The sequence below is a fragment of the Nerophis ophidion genome, linkage group LG11 (assembly GCF_033978795.1).
Source record: "Nerophis ophidion isolate RoL-2023_Sa linkage group LG11, RoL_Noph_v1.0, whole genome shotgun sequence".
Lineage (NCBI taxonomy): Eukaryota > Metazoa > Chordata > Actinopteri > Syngnathiformes > Syngnathidae > Nerophis > Nerophis ophidion.
This window is the reverse complement of record NC_084621.1, coordinates 9,246,873-9,266,617: the sequence shown is the minus strand read 5'-3', so window position 1 is coordinate 9,266,617 and position 19,745 is coordinate 9,246,873. Positions and strand designations below refer to the sequence as shown.

Genomic DNA, 19,745 nt, shown 5'->3' with positions numbered 1-19,745 from the left:
GCAACAGGAGTGACGAGCATGCGCGGTAGCCCGGTATAGGTTGTGTCGCCATGACGGCATCTTGTATGTTGTGATATGCACGCTCTGAAAGCAAACGTTAAGAACTCAGCCAACACTCCTGGTCTGCATTATTCATAAATAAACAGACAACACATATACTCCGCTGCTTCACAGGCCGCTGGATGTAGCCGGCAAAGTATTCCCATGCTAGCTAGCCGGTCTAGCAAGCACGCCTCATTCAGTCCAAAACGGCCCGATCTATCCACATCCAGAATTGTCTAGCGGTCGTAAGTGATCCCGGAGTGACCACGCTGTAAGCCAGCCATGACATTTGCAGAATTGTCCGGTATTTTTGCCAAATGTTCCATCTTTACCAAGAGCCCCTCCACACCGAAGCCCATCCGGGCGACGCCATCTCGTTAAGAAAAGGCGTTAACAAAATAAAAGCATGTAAACAACATACGCAAATGTGCAATAAAATAATTGTCGGCGTTAATAGATTGATGAGTTAATTCGTAATTAACGCATTAATTTGCCCAACCCTAATATATATATATATATATCTATATATATATATTTTTTTATAAAAATCCAATCCAATCCACTTTATTTATATAGCACATTCAAACAACAATAACGTTTCCAAAGTGCTGCACAGCCATGTTAAAAACAATATTAAAAAAACAATATTATGCTCCACCAATGACTGAATAAAAACAAAAAATAAATAAATGTAAAACAAATATAAAAAAAAATATGATTAAACACAATTTTAAAGGGTAAAATCAATTCAAACAATAAAATAGAAATCAAAGTGTATAAAAAACACAGAGGACAATAGAGGACAGAGGACCACACAACTCACGTAGTGTTAAAAGCCAAAGAATAAAAGTGGGTCTTAAGACGAGACGAATAAAAAATTCTAATGCGGGCCGCGGCCCGGTGGTTGGGGGCCACTGCGTTATATGAGGCATTAATAACCAACTGAGAAGGTGCCTGCTATGTTAACCTAACATATTTTGGTAAGAGTCATTCAAATAACTATAACATATAGAACATGCTATACTTTTACCAAACAATCTGTCACTCCTAATCCATAAATCCCATGAAATCTTATACGTCTAGTCTCTTACGTGAATGAACTAAATAATATTATTTGATATTTTATGGTAATGTGTTAATAATTTCACACATAAGTCCCTTTTAAGTATAAGTCGCACCCCCGGCCAAACTATGAAAAAAACTGCGACTTATAGTTCGAAAAATACAGTATACTTTCTCACGCAGTTGATTTTAGCTGCTGGCATGACACTACAGGCTCTTCTCGCTCTTTCCTGTCTCTCCTTCTCACAGACAAGTGCACCTTCTTACATACGTCACATACGCCCTCCTGGAGCAGAGAGGTAGCAGCATGGTTAACGTTAGCTGTGGTGCGAGTGGTAATACGAGAGAAAGAAGGTGTGAATCTGGTAACAAATAAAGGACAAATTAATTCCCAAGAAAAACAGCAGGGGGTCCATCGTCTGGCGGTGGTTTGGCTTCAAGCGGGAATATGTCGAACAGACAACCGTAATTTGTCAAGTGTGGGGCAAAAGTGTTGCTGCAAAAAGTAGCATTACTGCTAATGTGCAGAGGTGGGTAGTAACGCGCTACATTTACTCCGTTACATCTACTTGAGTAACTTTTGGGATAAATTGTACTTTTAAGAATAGTTTTTATGCAACATACTTTTACTTTTACTTGAGTATATTTATAGAGAAGGAACGCTGCTTTTACTCCGCTCCATTTATCTGCAATCAGGTCGCTACTCGCCACTTTTTTTTTTTTTATCGATCTGTTAATGCACGTTTTGTTTGTTTTGATTTTGTCAGACACGCATTCTAAGTAGGAACTACGCATGCCTGCGTTTCACCAATCACATGTAGTCACTGGTGACGTTGGACCAATCAAACAAAACCAGGCGGTCACGTGACCGTCACACGTGGAATCCGACCTAAACAAGTTGAAAAACTTATTGGGGTGTTACCATTTAGTGGTCAATTGTACGGAATATGTACTGTACTGTGCAATCTACTAATAAAAGTTTCTATCATTCAATCAAAAGTGTAAAGGAAAAAATACACTTTTTATTTCAACCGTACTTCCCGTCAAAAGCCCAAAGACTGATCGCACAGTTCCTGTCTTCACAATAAAAGTGCCGCTCCATCGCGCCTGCGCTAACAAAATAAGAGTCTCCGAAAGCCAGCGCAAACAAGCTAGCAAACTACGGAGTTTGCCGCCAATGTATTTCATGTAAAGTTTATAAAAACTAATATGGAAGCTGGACAAATAAGATGTTAAAAACCAACAACTTTCATGTGGTATTAGACAGAAAGGAGGAACTTTTTTTCTCCGCCATTTGAAAATTGGGACATTATCAGCACTATACTGTCTGATTCCAATCAATGCAAGTCATCACTTATATATATGTATATATATATATATATATGTATATATATATATATATATATATATATATATAATTTATATTTATATATATATAGATATAGATATATATATATACAGTATATAATTTATAGTTATTTATTTTGCCGTTTTTGTTGACATGTTAAAGGTGTTTTAATGAATATACATGCATGTTTAACATATAGATTCCTATCTTTCATGAAGACAAGAATATAAGTTGGTGTATTACCTGATTCTGATGACTTGCATTGATTGGAATCAGACAGTATAGTGCTGATAATGTCCACATTTTCAAATGGGGGACAAAAAAAGTTCCTCTTTTCTGTCTAATGCCACATGAAAGTCGTTGGTTTTGGGCATCTTATTTGTCCAGCTTCCATATTCGTTTTTATACACTTTACAAGAAATACATTGGCGGCAAACTCCGTAGCTTGCTAGCTTGTTTGCGCTGGCTTTCGGAGACTCTTATTTTGTTAGCGCAGGCGCGATGGAGCGGCTCTTATATTGTGAAGACAGGAACTGTGCGATCAGTTTTTGGCTTGTGACGGGAAGTACGGTTGAAATAAAAAGTGTCTTTTTTCCTTTACACTTTTGATTGATTTATTGAAACTTGTATTAGTAGATTGCACAGTACAGTACATATTCTGCACAATTGACCACTAAATGGTAACACCCCTGTAAGTTTTTCATCTTTTTTAGGTCGGATTCGACGTGTGACGGTCACGTGACCGCCTGGTTTTGTTTGATTGGTCCAACGTCACCAGTGACTGCATGTGATTGGTTAAACGCAGGCACGCGTAGTTCCTACTTTGAATGCGTGTCTGACAAAATCAAAACAAAACAAAGCGTGCATTAACAGATCGATAAAAAAAAAAGTAGCGAGTAACAAGCTGATTGTACATAAATGGAGCGGAGTAAAAGTAGCGTTTCTTCTTTATAAATATACTCAAGTAAAAGTATGTTGCATAAAAACTACTCTTAAAAGTAAATTTTTTTTCAAAAGTTACTCAAGTAGATGTAACGGAGTAAATGTAGCGCGTTACTACCCACCTCTGTCTATTTTATGCTGGGGCTGCCACATATACTGTAATATTGTACATGGTAATTGGTATATATTGTATATATGTTATAGACATAATATACCTGTATATATAATATACTGCACACATATTAAGTATACATTGTATATATCCGCATATATGTTATATTTTATATTGCTATATCTAGTCTATTTACACCTGCATTGTCCTTTCCATCCTTACACTTTTCATCATTGTAACTGAGAAACTGTGCTGAACAATTTCCCTTGTGGATCATTAAAGTTTTTCTAAGTCTAAGTCAAAATTTAGTGCTCGGAATGGTTCTCTAGCTTTTTTCACCACCTTAGAAAAACCTTGGCTCTCCAAGTACCACCATAATGACTATCATTGAAATACAGTAGCATATCGTATTCATTAAAACATTTAGAGCATGGGTGTCAAACTCTGGCCCGCGGGCCAAATTTGGTGTAATTTCATCTGGCCCTTGAGGCAGTGTCAAATTAACATTAGAGCTGGCCCCCAGTGACGGTGCCGCTGTAACACCGCATTCATAGCTAATACTCATACTTCCCAACCCTCCCAAATTTCCCGGTAGACTCCTGTTTTTTCAGTGCCCCTCTCGAAAATCTCCCGGGCAACCATTCTCCCGAATTTCTCCCGATTTCCACCCAGACAACTATATTGGGGGCGTGCCTTTAGCGTTCTCTACAACCTGTCATCACGTCCGCTTTTCCTCCTTACAAACAGCGTGCCGGCCGAGTCACGTAATACATGCGGCTTTTCGCACACACAAGTGAATGCAAAGCATACTTGGTCAACAGCCATACAGGTCACACTGAGGGTGGCCGTATAAACAACTTTTAACACTGTTACAAATATGCGCCACACTGTGAACCCACACCAAACATTTCGGAAGAACATCCGCACCGTAACACAACACAAACACAACAGAACCCCTTGCAGCACTAACTCTTCAGGGACACCACAAAATACACCACCCGCTACCAACAAAACAACAATTTTATTTTCAAATGTATCAGCCTGTGGAAAAAAATAATGTTGATATTTACCTCAGAAGGCTGCAAATAGAAAAGAGGCATTCATTTTTTTTTATTTAAATTTTCTTTAATATGCCATTGATATTTTTTCGTTTCTTTTTTGAATGTTGATTTTGCACTTTTAAGTTCTATACGCGTTGCTTGTTCCATATTCAGTGTTAAAGCAAATCAGTGTATTAAACTGAGCAATAATTAACGTTTTATTCATGCACTTTTTTTTTTGCTTCTTCAAGGCTTGAATGTTTGATTCATTCATTATTATTTTATTTTCTAATTTATTATTAGCCTGTTGAAAAAGTTTATTTGGATCTTTACGTCAGAGGGCTGCAAATAATAAAGAGGCATTCGAATTTAACTATCATTTTATTTGATATGCCATTGATATTTTTCAATTATTATTGTTATTATTTAAAACTCCATTTTGCTTGGCACTATAAAGTTATATAAGCCTCGCTTGTTCAATGTTCAATGCAAAACTTGTTCGGGTCCCTATTAAAAGGTTAATTCCTTCAAAAGCGCTCTTAAACAACACCTCCAGGCAACTTCAACACTTTACTAATACCCTCCTCCATTCACATCCCATCTCCCCGGATTATAAACAACTCAAATGTACTTCTAATGTATATACTTATTCTTATGGTATGTGAACTCACTATGTTCTCTGCTGGCTGTACATATCCTACTAAATAAGACCTACACTGTTTCAATGTCCACATTTCTCTGTTGATGCAATTGTTGATGACTGAAGTACTGATATCAACCAAAGCTCCTCATCCCACCCCCCGGATTGTAAATAATGTAAAAAATTCAATGTATATACTATGATGATTAACTTGTGTGATGACTGTATTATGTTGATAGTATATATTTGTACTAGGGATGCACCGAAATGAAAATTTGTGGCCGAAACCGAATAAAATTTGAGCGCTTGGCCGAATGCCGAATACCAAAGACCGAATAATAAATGCAGTTTTTCACAACTTTTTTATATTGCATAAATAGCCTAGAATACATATTTAGACATGTTTTTCAAATAAAGTAAATTTTTATTGAATATTGACATTTTTAAATATTCCACTAGCCTTTGCTTTTCAAAAAAAGCACAGTTTTTCATTTATATTAGGCCTTCAAACAAAACATGCATTCCAAAAAAAAATAAAGTGCATTAAAGTGGATAAACCCACAACAAATGAATTATTGTCCTTTTGGCCAAAGTCTGCTTAGCCACAGTAGATATGCTAATAATGTAAACAGAAGGCTCAAGTAAATCTCAATTAAGTGTGTGCTTGTAACCTCATACACTTATACAGGTAGCCTACACAACAGGCTAATAGTGTAAACAGAGGCCCCACTAAATCTCAATAAGTGTGTGCTTGTAACCTCATACACTTATACAGGTAGCCTACACAACAGGCTAATAATGTAAACAGAGGCCCCACTAAATCTCAATAAGTGTGTGCTTGTAACCTCATACACTTATACAGGTACACAACATATCCCAGGCCAGAACAGATTTGTCAATAACAGTACTTCCGCTTCAGAATAAAAAAGAAGGAAACTAACTATGTATAAAACAATTTAAATTTAACACTGCACGTTGGTTGATTGCGTCACCGCGTCAAAAAATTGCGTCACACGCCACTATTCGGCCTTGTTTTTAACTCATTCCACCGAAGGCCGAATGTGGCTTTTTTTGCCATATTCGGTTACCGATTAAACGGTGCATCCCTAATTTGTACCATGAATTGATTAACGTGGACCCCGACTTAAACAAGTTGAAAAACGTATTGGGGTGTTACCATTTAGTGGTCAATTGTACGGAATATGTACTGTACTGTGCAATCTACTAATAAAAGTATCAATCAATCAATCAATCAAATCATAATTTAAGAATATTCTTCAACATATTTAGAAAAAAGGTCTCATATTTGTTTAAGCCCATATTGCATTAAAAACTAGGGGAGGTTGATGAAAGTGGATCCCGACTTAAACAAGTTGAAAAACTTATTGGGGTGTTACCATTTAGTGGTCAATTGTACGGAATATGTACTGTACTGTGCAATCTACTAATAAAAGTATCAATCAAAAACCTTGGCCCCCGGCTTCGTTCAGTTTTAAATTTTGGCCCACTCTGTATTTGAGTTTGACTCCCCTGATTTTGAGGTTTTATTCAACAAGTATACTTCATATTTTTGTCCGCTGTAACATTGCACACAGTTTGAACAGTAACACTGTGTTTGAATATAGGAAAATAAAACACTGAACCAATGATTCTTTGGCGTACCACCATGTGAGTTTTCCTTGCCCTTATGTGGGCCTACCGAGGATGTCGTAGTGGTTTGTGCAGCCCTTTGAGACACTAGTGATTTAGGGCTATATAAGTAAACAATGATTGATTGATGATTGATGAAGCCTGTATTCCCCCCGTTTGGAAATCACTGGTATTGAGGACAGTGGCAATAGCAGCACAGCACATAGAGTACTCAGTAATATACTGAATAGAATAATAAGGTATGAATAAAAACCCTTACGTATAATACAAACAAAAGCATGAAATGAAGTTAGTGCACATAGTCCCCGTGCTACATAATACCACAGAACAACATAATGGCCGCTTCTCTCAAGGATTTCTCATTGTTCTTCCCCACAGAGGATCTGAATGAGAAGGAGCGGGTCCATCAGAGTGCCGAGTGCTGCAGAAAGATCCTCAACCATGTCAATGACGAGGTCAAAGATATGGAGAACCTTCTGGTGAGAAATATGTACGAAACCCCAAACCAGTGAAGTTGGCATGTTGTGTATTCCGTCAATAAAAACAGAGTCCTTTTCTACTTATATTCAATTGAATAGACTCTAAAGACAAGATACTTAATGTTCCACCTGAGAAACATATATATTTTCTGCAAATATTCATTAATTTAGTAATTAATGGCAGCAACGCATTGTTGTAACACTTGGCTTGGCAGTGTCTTGCTGAAATAAGCAGGGGCGTCCATGATAACGTTGCTTGGATGGCAACATATGTTGCTCCAAAACCTGTATGGACCTTTCAGCATTAATGGTGCCTTCACAGATGTGTAAGTTACCCATTCCTCGGGCACTAATGCACCCCCATACCATCACCGGGGGCGGCATGGCGTAGTGGGTAGAGCGGCCGTGCCAGAAACCTGAGGTTGCAGGTTCGCTGCCCACCTATTGACATCCAAAAAAGTGCTGCCGTTGTGTCCTTGGGCAGGACACTTCACCCTTGCCCCCGGTGCCGCTCACACCGGTGAATGAATGATGAATGATTGATTGGTGGTGGTCGGAGGCAAGGGGCAGCTGTGGCTACAGATGTAGCTTACCACTACCAGGTGTGAATGAATGATGGGTTCCAACTTCTCTGTGAGCGTTTTGAGTATCTAACAATAGAAAAGCGCAATATAAATCTAATCCATTATTATTGTTATTATTACCGATGCTGGCTTTTCAACTTTGTGCCTGTAACAATCCGGATGGTTCTTTTCTTCTTTGTTCCGGAGGACAGAAAGTCCACAGTTTCCAAATACAATTTGAAATGTGGACCCGACAAACCACAGAATACTTTTCCACTTTGCATCAGTCCATCTTAGAAAAGCTCGGGCCCAGCGAAGCCAGCTGCGTTTCTGGGTGTTGTTGATAAATGGCTTTCGCTTTACATAGTAGAGTTTTAACTTGCACTTACAGATTTGGGGACCATCTGTAGTTACTGACGGTGTTTTTTTTTTTTTAAGTTTTCCTGAGCCCATGTGGTGATATCCTTCACGCACTGATGTTGCTTTCCTAAGGGATCGAAAGTACGTAATATCATCGCTTACGTGCAGGGATTTCTCCAGATTCTCTGAACCTTTTGATGATATTACGGATAGTAGATGGTGAAATCCCTAAATTCCTTGCAATAGCTGGTTGAGAAATGTTGTTCTTAAACTGTTTAATAAATTGCGCACGCATTTGTTCACAAAGTGGTGACCCTCACCCCGTCCTTTTTTGTGAATGACTGAGCATTTCATGTAAGCTGCTTTTATACCCAATCATGGCACCCACCTGTTCTCAATTAGCCTGTTAACCTGTGGGATGTTCCAAAATAAGTGTTTGATGAGCATTCCTCAACTTTATCAGTCTTTTTTGCCACTTGTGCTAGCTTGTTTGAAACATGTTGCAGGCATCAAATTCCAAATGAGCTAATGTTTGCAAAAAATAACGTTTTCCTGTTTGAACGTTAAGTATCTTGTCCTTGCAGTCTATTAAATTGAATATAAGTTGAAAAGTATTTGCAAATCATTGTGTTCTGTTTTTATTTACGATTGACACAAAGTGCTAACTTCACTGGTCATGGTTTATGTATTTGCTTAAAACGATGTGCTTTGATATAGTTCAAGGTTTTGTGAGAAAAACATGTACTAATCCTTCTTTGTGTAGATACTAAAGGAATACCAGCGTAAACTGGACACATCGGGACTAAAGCCCAGTAATGATCTTTATACAGAATACAAGGTAACCTTATGCTTACATACAAATAAATCATCTCTTCTATAATTATTGTTATCATTATTACCAGGGATGTTCTGTTCCTTATCCTCCTTCTGTCTTTCGTAGAACATCGACCTGACACAGAAGAAAATGCTGTTTGAAGGTCCTCTGACTTGGAAGGTCACCAAGGAGAAGGCTTTCGGTAAATGAGCTCTGTAAAGTTTATACAAACTTTGTTGATTTAATAGTTTGTCACAGAAGAGTCAACATGGCACATGCAGTTAGCAGGATTGTGGAACCAATTCATACCTGATTCCCATGAATACTTTGTTGAAGGATGGTGAATGGCAAAGTACATTATACACAAATATGGTGATCCAAAATATTTTTGGCACTTTTGTTAATAGTTTGTCAGTTTCAACAGGTCTCCGCTATGTGATCGGAAAATATGTATGATCTTTATGGCCTTGCTAGGGGTGTAACGGTACGTGTATTTGTATTGAACCGTTTCGGTACGGGGTTTTCGGTTCGGTTCGGAGGTGTACCGAACGAGTTTCCACACGGACATATTAAGTAGTGTAAACAATGCACACCGAGGAAAAACACACAGCATGCTAGCAGCGACCGGGCTACGATAGACTGACCATACCTCCTCTTTTCACCGCATATGTCCTCTTTCACCGGGCTGTCCGGGTGGAGTTTCTTAAATGCCTCAAATGTAAAGCATTTTGAGTTAGGGTTGCGTGTATTTTCAATGTACGTTCAGGGTTAAGAAGGGGTTAAAAACAAAACAAATTGTGAACACAGCATCATTGGTGAGGGAGGGGCAGAGACAGAGAGAGCGAGAGTGTTAGGCTCTGCTTTTTACCCATAGATTTATCAGATTTTATTTTTTACTATCTATAGCAGGGGTGTCAAAAGCGTGCCCCGGAGGCCATGTGTGGCCCACAGCCATACTTGCCAACCCTCCCTGATTTTCCGGGAGATTCCCGAAATTCAGCGCCTCTCCCGAAAACCTCCCGGGACAAATTTTCTCCCGAAAAGCTCCCGAAATTCAGGTGGAGCTGGAGGCCACGCCCCTTCCAGCTCCATCACGTCCGCTTTCCCACTATATAAACAGCTTGCCTGCCCAATGGCGTTATAACTGTAGAATGATTGAAGGTGAGTTCTTGGTTTCTTATGTGGGTTTATTGTTAGGCAGTTGTATTAACGTCCTCCCAGCGCGGTAACAACACACAACAACAGCAGTCACGTTTTTGTCTACCGTAAAGCAGTTTGTCTGCCGTAAACAGCAATGTTGTGACACTCTTAAAGAGGACAATACTGCCATCTACTCTGCATGCATATGTGACGATAAAATCTACGTCTTTTAGAGAAGTGGTTCTCAACCTTTTTTCAGAGATGTACCCCCTGTGAATATTTTTTTAATTCAAGTAACCCCTAATCAGAGCAAGGCATTTTTGGTTGGAAAAAAAACAGATGAAGTAAAATACAGCACTATGTCATCAGTTTCTGATTTATAAAATTGTATAACAGTGCAAAATATTGCTCATTTGTAGTGGTCTTTCTTGAACTATTTGGAAAAAAAGATATAAAAATAACTAAAGTGATTCAATTATTAATAAAGATTTCTACACATACTGCGATGAAATGGCGACTTGTCCAGGGTGTACCCCGCCTTCCGCCCGATTGTAGCCGAGATAGACACCAGCACCCCCTGCCACCCCAAAGGGAATAAGCGGTCGGAAATGGATGGATGGATAGCTGTAAATATACTCCTCCCCTCTTAACCACGCCCCCAACAACGCCCCTCGCCCAACCCCCGACCACGCCCCCCCCCATTCCTGAAATCGGAGGTCTCAAGGTTGGCAAGTATGCCCACATCTTAGCTCGGTTGGTAGAGTGGCCGTGCTAGCAACTTGAGGGTTGCAGGTTCAATTCCTGCTTCCGCCATCCTAGCCATTGCGGTTGTGTCCTTGGGCAAGACACTTTACCCACCTGCTCCCAGTGCCACCCACACTGCTTTAAATGTAACTTAGATATTGGGTTTCACTATGTAAAGCGCTTTGAGTCACTAGAGAAAAAGCGCTCTATAAATGTAATTCACTTCACTTCACTTGTATCCATCCATCCATCCATCATCTTCCGCTTATCCGAGGTCGGGTCGCGGGGGCAGCAGCCTAAGCAGGGAAGCCCAGACTTCCCTATCTCCAGCCACTTCGTCTAGCTCTTCCCGGGGGATCCCGAGGCGTTCCCAGGCCAGCCGGGAGACATAGTCTTTCCAACGTGTCCTGGGTCTTCCCCGTGGCCTCCTACCAGCTGGACGTGCCCTAAACACATCCCTAGGGAGGCGTTCGGGTGGCATCCTGACCAGATGCCCGAACCACCTCATCTGGCTCCTCTCGATGTGGAGGAGCAGCGGCTTTACGTTGAGCTCCTCCCGGATGGCAGAGCTTCTCACCCTATCTCTAAGGGAGAGACCCGCCACCCGGCGGAGGAAACTCATTTCGGCCGCCTGTACCCGTGATCTTATCCTTTCGGTCATGACCCAAAGCTCATGACCATAGGTGAGGATGGGAACGTAGATCGACCGGTAAATTGAGAGCTTTGCCTTCCGGCTCAGCTCCTTCTTCACCACAACGGATCGATACAACGTCCGCATTACTGAAGACGCCGCACCGATCCGCCTGTCGATCTCACGATCCACTCTTCCCCCACTCGTGAACAAGACTCCTAGGTACTTGAACTCCTCCACTTGGGGCAGGGTCTCCTCCCCAACCCGGAGATGGCACTCCACCCTTTTCCGGGCGAGAACCATGGACTCGGACTTGGAGGTGCTGATTCTCATTCCGGTCGCTTCACACTCGGCTGCGAACCGATCCAGTGAGAGCTGAAGATCCCGGCCAGATGAAGCCATCAGGACTACATCATCTGCAAAAAGCAGAGACCTAATCCCGTGGCCACCAAACCGGAACCCCTCAACGCCTTGACTGCGCCTAGAAATTCTGTCCATAAAAGTTATGAACAGAATCGGTGACAAAGGACAGCCTTGGCGGAGTCCAACCTTCACTGGAAACGTGTCCGACTTACTGCCAGCAATGCGGACCAAGCTCTGACACTGATCATACAGGGAGCGGACTGCCACAATAAGACATTCCGATACCCCATACTCTCTGAGCACTCCCCACAGGACTTCCCGAGGGACACGGTCGAATGCCTTCTCCAAGTCCACAAAGCACATGTAGACTGGTTGGGCAAACTCCCATGCACCCTCAAGAACCCTGCCGAGAGTATAGAGCTGGTCCACAGTTCCACGACCAGGACGAAAACCACACTGTTCCTCCTGAATCCGAGGTTCGACTATCCGGCGAAGCCTCCTCTCCAGTACACCTGAATAAACCTTACCGGGAAGGCTGAGGAGTGTGATCCCACGATAGTTGGAACACACCCTCCGGTCCCCCTTCTTAAAGAGAGGGACCACCACCCCGGTCTGCCAATCCAGAGGTACCGCCCCCGATGTCCACGCGATGCTGCAGAGTCTTGTCAACCAAGACAGCCCCACAGCATCCAGAGCCTTAAGGAACTCCGGGCGGATCTCATCCACCCCCGGGGCCTTGCCGCCGAGGAGCTTTTTAACTACCTCAGCGACCTCAGCCCCAGAAATAGGAGAGTCCACTACAGATTCCCCAGGCACCGCTTCCTCAAAGAAAGACGTGTTGGTGGGATTGAGGAGGTCTTCGAAGTATTCCCTCCACCGATCCACAACATCCGCAGTCGAAGTCAGCAGAACACCATCCGCACCATACACGGTGTTGATAGTGCACTGCTTCCCCTTCCTGAGGCGCCGTATGGTGGTCCAGAATCGCTTCGAAACCGTCCGGAAGTCGTTTTCCATGGCTTCCCCGAACTCTTCCCATGTCCGAGTTTTTGCCTCCGCGACCGCTAAAGCTGCACACCGCTTGGCCCGTCGGTACCCGTCCACTGCCTCCGGAGTCCTATGAGCCAAAAGAACCCGATAGGACTCCTTCTTCAGCTTGACGGCATCCCTCACTGCTGGTGTCCACCAACGGGTTCTGGGATTACCGCCACGACAGGCACCAACAACCTTGCGGCCACAGCTCCAATCAGCCGCCTCGACAATAGAGGTTCGGAACATGGTCCACTCGGACTCAATGTCCCGCACCTCCCTCGTGACATGTTCAAAGTTCTCCCGGAGGTGTGAATTGAAACTCTCTCTGACAGGAGACTCTGCCAGACGTTCCCAGCAGACCCTCACAATGCGCTTGGGCCTGCCAGGTCTGTCCGGCATCCTCCCCCACCATCGCAGCCAACTCACCACCAGGTGGTGATCGGTAGAAAGCTCCGCCCCTCTCTTCACCCGAGTGTCCAAAACATGAGGCCGCAAATCCGATGACACAACTACAAAGTCGATCATGGAACTGCGGCCTAGGGTGTCCTGGTGCCAAGTGCACATATGGACACCCTTATGTTTGAACATGGTGTTTGTTATGGACAATCCGTGACGAGCACAAAAGTCCAATAACAAAACACCACTCGGGTTTAGATCCGGGCGACCATTCTTCCCAATCACGCCTCTCCAGGTTTCACTGTCGTTGCCAACATGAGCGTTGAAGTCTCCCAGTAGGACAAGGGAATCACCCGGAGGAGCACTTTCCAGTACTCCCTCGAGTGTACCCAAAAAGGGTGGGTACTCTGAACTGCTGTTTGGTGCGTAAGCACAAACAACAGTCAGGACCCGTCCCCCCACCCGAAGGCGAAGGGAAGCTACCCTCTCGTCCACTGGGTTGAACTCAAACGTACAGGCTTTGAGCCGGGGGGCAACCAGAATTGCCACCCCAGCCCGTCGCCTCTCACTGCCGGCAACGCCAGAGTGGAAGAGGGTCCAGTCCCTCTCGAGAGAACTGGTTCCAGAGCCCTTGCTGTGCGTCGAGGTGAGTCCGACTATATCCAGCCGGAACTTCTCTACCTCGCGCACTAGCTCAGGCTCCTTTCCCCCCAGTGAGGTGACGTTCCACGTCCCAAGAGCTAGCTTCTGTAGCCGAGGATCGGACCACCAAGTGCCCTGCCTTCGGCTGCCGCCCAGCTCACAATGCACCCGACCTCTATGGCCCCTCCTATGAGTGGTGAGCCCATTGGAGGGATGACCCACGTTGCCTCTTCGGGCTGTGCCCGGCCGGGCCCCATGGGAACAGGCCCGACCACCAGGCGCTCGCCATCGTGCCCCAACTCCGGGCCTGGCTCCAGAGCGGGGCCCCGGTGACCCACGTCCGGGCGAGGGAAATCTGGGTTCATTTCGTTGTAATTCCATAGAAGTCTTTGAGCTGCTCTTTGTCTGATCACTCACCTAGGACCTGTTTGTCTTGGGAGACCCTACCAGGGGGCATGAAAACCCCCAGACAACATAGCTCCTAGGATCATTGGGACACGCAAACTCCTCTACCACGGTAAGGTAGCAGCTCAGAGAGGAGGCTTGTAGTAAATTCTAAATTTTGATTAATTGCCGGGTGCATTTTGGACATTTTTTGCACCCCAGGACCTATGCGGCCGGCGGCGGGACTCGTTGGACAAGAACTGGGGAGGTATTTTGGACAAAATTGGGACTTTTGACGCCTTCTTGTGCACCGTTGCTGGGTGTGTTTTTGGACATTTGGACAAAAATAGTTTCAAGCGTGTTTTACTCATTATAGGTCATCAAATCTCAGCTACAAGCTGTAATATCTTACTGAGATCATTGAGGACCAAAACACTTAAAACAATCTTCTTAGTGAGAAGAATGATCTTATCAGACATAAAATAAGCAAATATCAGCCTTATTTGAGATATTTCATCTTACTTAGATTTCACTTTTTGCAGTGACGCGGCCCCCTAAGTCAGAAAGTTGGGGACCCCTATTTTGGATGGTCACAAATGGACATTTATTTATTCAGCAACATACTTTTATAATTTCATAGCTGCTGAATGGCTTTAGGGGCAGATCAAAACAAGTTCAATTGATGCGTGTTGGTGTCCTTTAGTAATTTTTGTATTCATGTTCATTTTTTTTCCACTTAGAGTATATATATATATTTTTTTAAATTTAAGTGCATTTTATTGTGTCTTGAGCAGAGTAAGGTCTGCCTTTCTTTGATGAGCGCACATTGAAGAGTAAAACAATGGGGGGCGGTATAGCTCGGTTGGTAGAGTGGCCGTGCCAGCAACTTGAGGGTTGCAGGTTCGATTCCCGCTTGTGCCATCCTAGTCACTGCCGTTGTGTCCTTGGGCAAGACACTTTACCCACCTGCTCCCAGTGCCACCCACACTGGTTTAAATGTAACTTAGATATTGGGTTTCACTATGTAAAAAAGCGCTTTGAGTCACTTGAGAAAAGCGCTATATAAATATAATTCACTTCACTCCAGATGCACTGCAGGACTGCTTATAAAATGCCCATAAAAAGTGGTAAATGTTTCCTGCTTGTTTGAAAACATGGCAAAACGCCACAAGGAGGAGGAGCTTGATATCATGAACGTTAAGAGTGTAGCACACGCAAAATCCTCATTCAAATAAGGCCTGTCTACTCCACTTTATAATTGCACACGCAATTTCAGTAAAACACACACAACACGCCCACTAGTAGTACACGCTATTTTATAGATTGCACATGCTGTTTAGCGTGGTATTTGAATCTTATTAAATCAGGCCCTAAGTCTCTTTGTTATGATTTGTTGTTGGCTTTTATTGGCTTGCGTCCGGACAAAATAAATCCTATCATCATAGTTGTAGTATTCACTGTTTTCTTGTGTCCTTGCGTCCCTGCCAGAGGTCCATTGTGTCCTGCTGGGAGACCTGCTGGTGCTCCTGCAGAAGCAGGACGACAAGATGGTCCTGAAGTGTCAGAGCAAAAGCACCATCGCCATCCAGGAGGGCAAGCAGATGCTGAGCCCCATCATAAAACTGGACTCGGTTTTCCTACGCGAGGTGGCCACAGGTTTGTCTCTCACATGCACACCTGCACGAGTTCGCTGTAAGAAGTCATTGTGCAAAAACAAGAAGAAAAAAATACAAAAATTAGGGGGAATTTTATTTGAACGAAGCAAAATGATCTGGCAATAGAACAAGAAAATTGAGCTTGTCAAGACTTTTCAAAACAAGTACATTTAACTGACCTCAATGAACCCAAAATACCTTAAAATAAGTATATTATCACAAATAAGTGCACTTTTCTTGGTAGAAAAAACAAATATGAGACCTTTTTTCTCAATATGTTGAAGAATATTCTTAAATTATGGCAGTATTGTCTTGCTGAAATAAGCAGGGGCGTCCATGAAAAAGACTGCGCATAAATGGCAGCATATGTTGTTCCAAAACCTGTATGTACCTTTCAGCATTAGTGGTGCCTTCACAGATGTGGAAGTTACCCATGCCTTGGGCACTAATACACCCCCATACCATCACACACGCTGGCTTTTCAACTTTGCGTCGATAACAGTCTGGATGGTTCGCTTCCCCTTTGGTCCGGATGACACAATGTCGAATATTTCCAAAAACAATTTGAAATGTGGACTCGTCAGACCACAGAACACTTTTCCACTTTGCATCAGTCCACCTTAGATGATCTCGGGCCCAGAGACGCCAGAGGCATTTCTGGATGTTGTTGATAAATGGCTTTCGCTTTGCATAGTAGAGCTTTAACTTGCACTTACAGATGTAGCGACAAACTGTATTTAGTGACAGTGGTTTTCTGAAGTGTTCCTGAGCCCATGTGGTGATATCCTTTAGAGATTGATGTCGGTTTTTGATACAGTGCCGTCTGAGGGATCGAAGGTCACGGTCATTCAATGTTGGTTTCCGGCCATGCCGCTTACATGGAGTGATTTCTCCAGATTCTCTGAACCTTTTAAAGATATTATGGAGTGTAGATGTTGAAATCCCTAAATTCCTTGCAATTGCACTTTGAGAAAGGTTGTTCTTAAACTGTTTGACTATTTTCTCACGCAGTTGTGGACAAAGGGGTGTACCTCGCCCCATCCTTTCTTGTGAAAGACTGAGCATTTCATGGAAGCTGTTTTTATACCCAATCATGACACCCACCTGTTCCCAATTAGCCTGCACACCTGTGGGATGTTCCAAATAAGTGTTTGATGAGCATTCCTCAACTTTATCAGTAGTTATTGCCACCTTTCCCAACTAGTTTCAAGCATGTTTCACTCAATATAGGTCCTAAAATCTCAGCAACAAGCTGTAATATCTTACTGAGATCATTTAGGCGGTATAGCTCGGTTGGTAGAGCGGCCGTGCCAGCAACTTGAGGGTTGCAGGTTCGATCCCCGCTTCCGCCATCCTAGTCACTGCCGTTGTGTCCTTGGGCAAGACACGTTACCCACCTGCTCCCAGTGCCACCCACGCTGGTTTAAATGTAAAAATTAGATATTGGGTTTCACTATGTAAAGCGCTTTGAGTCACTAGAGAAAAAGCGCTATATAAATATAATTCACTTCACTTCACTAGGACCAAATCTCTTAAAACAAGTAAAAGACTCTAATATAAAATCTGCTTAGTGAGAAGAATGATCCTATCAGACAGAAAATAGGCAAATATCAGCCTTATTTGAGATAAGTTCGGTTGGTAGAGCGGCCGTGCCAGCAACTTGAGGGTTGCAGGTTCAATTCCCGCTTCCGCCATCCTAGTCACTGCCGTTGTGTCCTTGGGCAAGACACTTTACCCACCTGCTCCCAGTGCCACCCACACTGCTTTAAATGTAAAAATTAGATATTGGGTTTCACTATGTAAAGCGCTTTGAGTCACTAGAGAAAAGCGCTATATAAATATAATTCACACACTTCACATATTTCATCTTACTTAGATTTCAGTTTTTGCAGCGTGACATCCTAACAACACTCTCTTGTTTGTCGCCTTTCAGATCGAAAGGCCTTTTACGTGATCTTCACCTGGGACAGCGGCGCTCAGATCTATGAGCTGGTTGCTCAGTCCTTTGGCGAGAGGAAATTGTGAGTGTGTGAAGCAATTTCTGCAATGGGAAATAATAAATGTAAAAATAATTAGCCACCATTATAAAACGTTATTCAACAATAAAGACCACAAGTGTCAAATTCAAGGCCTAGTAGCCACCACATACATTTATGTGGCCTGTAAATAATGTGTCAATAAAGTCTTCTCATACTAAATATATTTCCATTTTGACAGAAAAACTATATGTACTGCATTAAATTACATATCTTTTCAATTTAATTATGATGCAATATTGCAACAAATGTATTATCATACATTCCAAACACTTATTATGTCAAAATAAATAAATCAATCATCCATCGGTCATCTTCCGCTTATCCGAGGTCGGGTCGCGGGGGCAACAGCCTAAGCAGGGAAGCCCAGACTTCCCTCTCCCCAGCCACTTCGTCTAGCTCTTCCCGGGGGATCCCGAGGCGTTCCCAGGCCAGCCGGGAGACATAGTCTTCCCAACGTGTCCTGGGTCTTCCCCGTGGCCTCCTACCGGTTGGACGTGCCCTAAACACCTCCCTAGGGAGGCGTTCGGGTGGCATCCTGACCAGATGCCCGAACCACCTCATCTGGCAGCGGCTTTACTTTGAGTTCCTCCCGGATGACAGAGCTTCTCACCCTATCTCTAAGGGAGAGACCCAAACTAACTTCGGCCGCTTGTACCCGTGATCTTATCCTTTCGGTCATGACCCAAAGCTCATGACCATAGGTGAGGATGGGAACGTAGATCGACCGGTAAATTAAGAGCTTTGCCTTCCGGCTCAGCTCCTTCTTCCCCACAATGGATTGATACAACGTTCGCATTACTGAAGACGCCGCACCGATCCGCCTGTCGATCTCACGATCCACTCTTCCCTCACTTGTGAACAAGACTCCGAGGTACTTGAACTCCTCCACTTGGGGCAGGGTCTCCTCCCCAACCCGGAGATGGCATTCCACCCTTTCAATCAATCAATGTTTATTTATATAGCCCCGAATCACAAATGTCTCAAAGGACTGCACAAATCATTACGACTACGACATCCTCGGAAGAACCCACAAAAGGGCAAGGAAAACTCACACCCAGTGGGCAGGGAGAATTCACATCCAGTGGGACGCCAGTGACAATGCTGACTATGAGAAACCTTGGAGAGGACCTCAGATGTGGGCAACCCCCCCCCCCCCTCTAGGGGACCGAAAGCAATGGATGTCGAGCGGGTCTAACATGATACTGTGAAAGTTCAATCCATAGTGGCTCCAACACAGCCGCGAGAGTTCAGTTCAAAGCGGATCCAAGACAGCAGCGAGAGTCCCGTCCACAGGAAACCATCTCAAGCGGAGGCGGATCAGCAGCGTAGAGATGTCCCCAACCGATACACAGGCGAGCGGTCCATCCTGGGTCTCGACTCTGGACAGCCAGTACTTCATCCATGGTCATCGGACCGGACCCCCTCCAGAAGGGAGGGGGGGGGACATAGGAGAAAAAAGAAAAGAAGCGGCAGATCAACTGGTCTAAAAAGGAGGTCTATTTAAAGGCTAGAGTATACAGATGAGTTTTAAGGTGAGACTTACTATGTGGGCAAAGTGACTCAATTGCGGTATCGCTCCCGGCCGCATCCTCCGCCTCTTTGCCGCCATCTTGGGCCGAGCTCCAGCGTGTCCTGCCCCACTGCTCGTTCGCCGGCTGCGCCTCTCC

General features: G+C 43.6%; 1 protein-coding gene across 2 annotated transcripts in view; it reads left to right on the top strand.

The window, feature by feature from the left end:
- The window catches only part of arhgef1b (Rho guanine nucleotide exchange factor (GEF) 1b), a 155,108-nt gene that overhangs the window by 116,859 nt on the left and 18,504 nt on the right, over window positions 1-19,745 (top strand). For both annotated transcript variants that reach the window (XM_061915057.1, XM_061915056.1), the window contains exons 19-23: window positions 7,215-7,315; window positions 9,002-9,076; window positions 9,179-9,254; window positions 15,873-16,040; window positions 17,973-18,060. In XM_061915057.1, coding sequence (XP_061771041.1) covers window positions 7,215-7,315; window positions 9,002-9,076; window positions 9,179-9,254; window positions 15,873-16,040; window positions 17,973-18,060 — 508 coding nt within the window. The remainder of the gene's footprint in view (window positions 1-7,214; window positions 7,316-9,001; window positions 9,077-9,178; window positions 9,255-15,872; window positions 16,041-17,972; window positions 18,061-19,745) is intronic.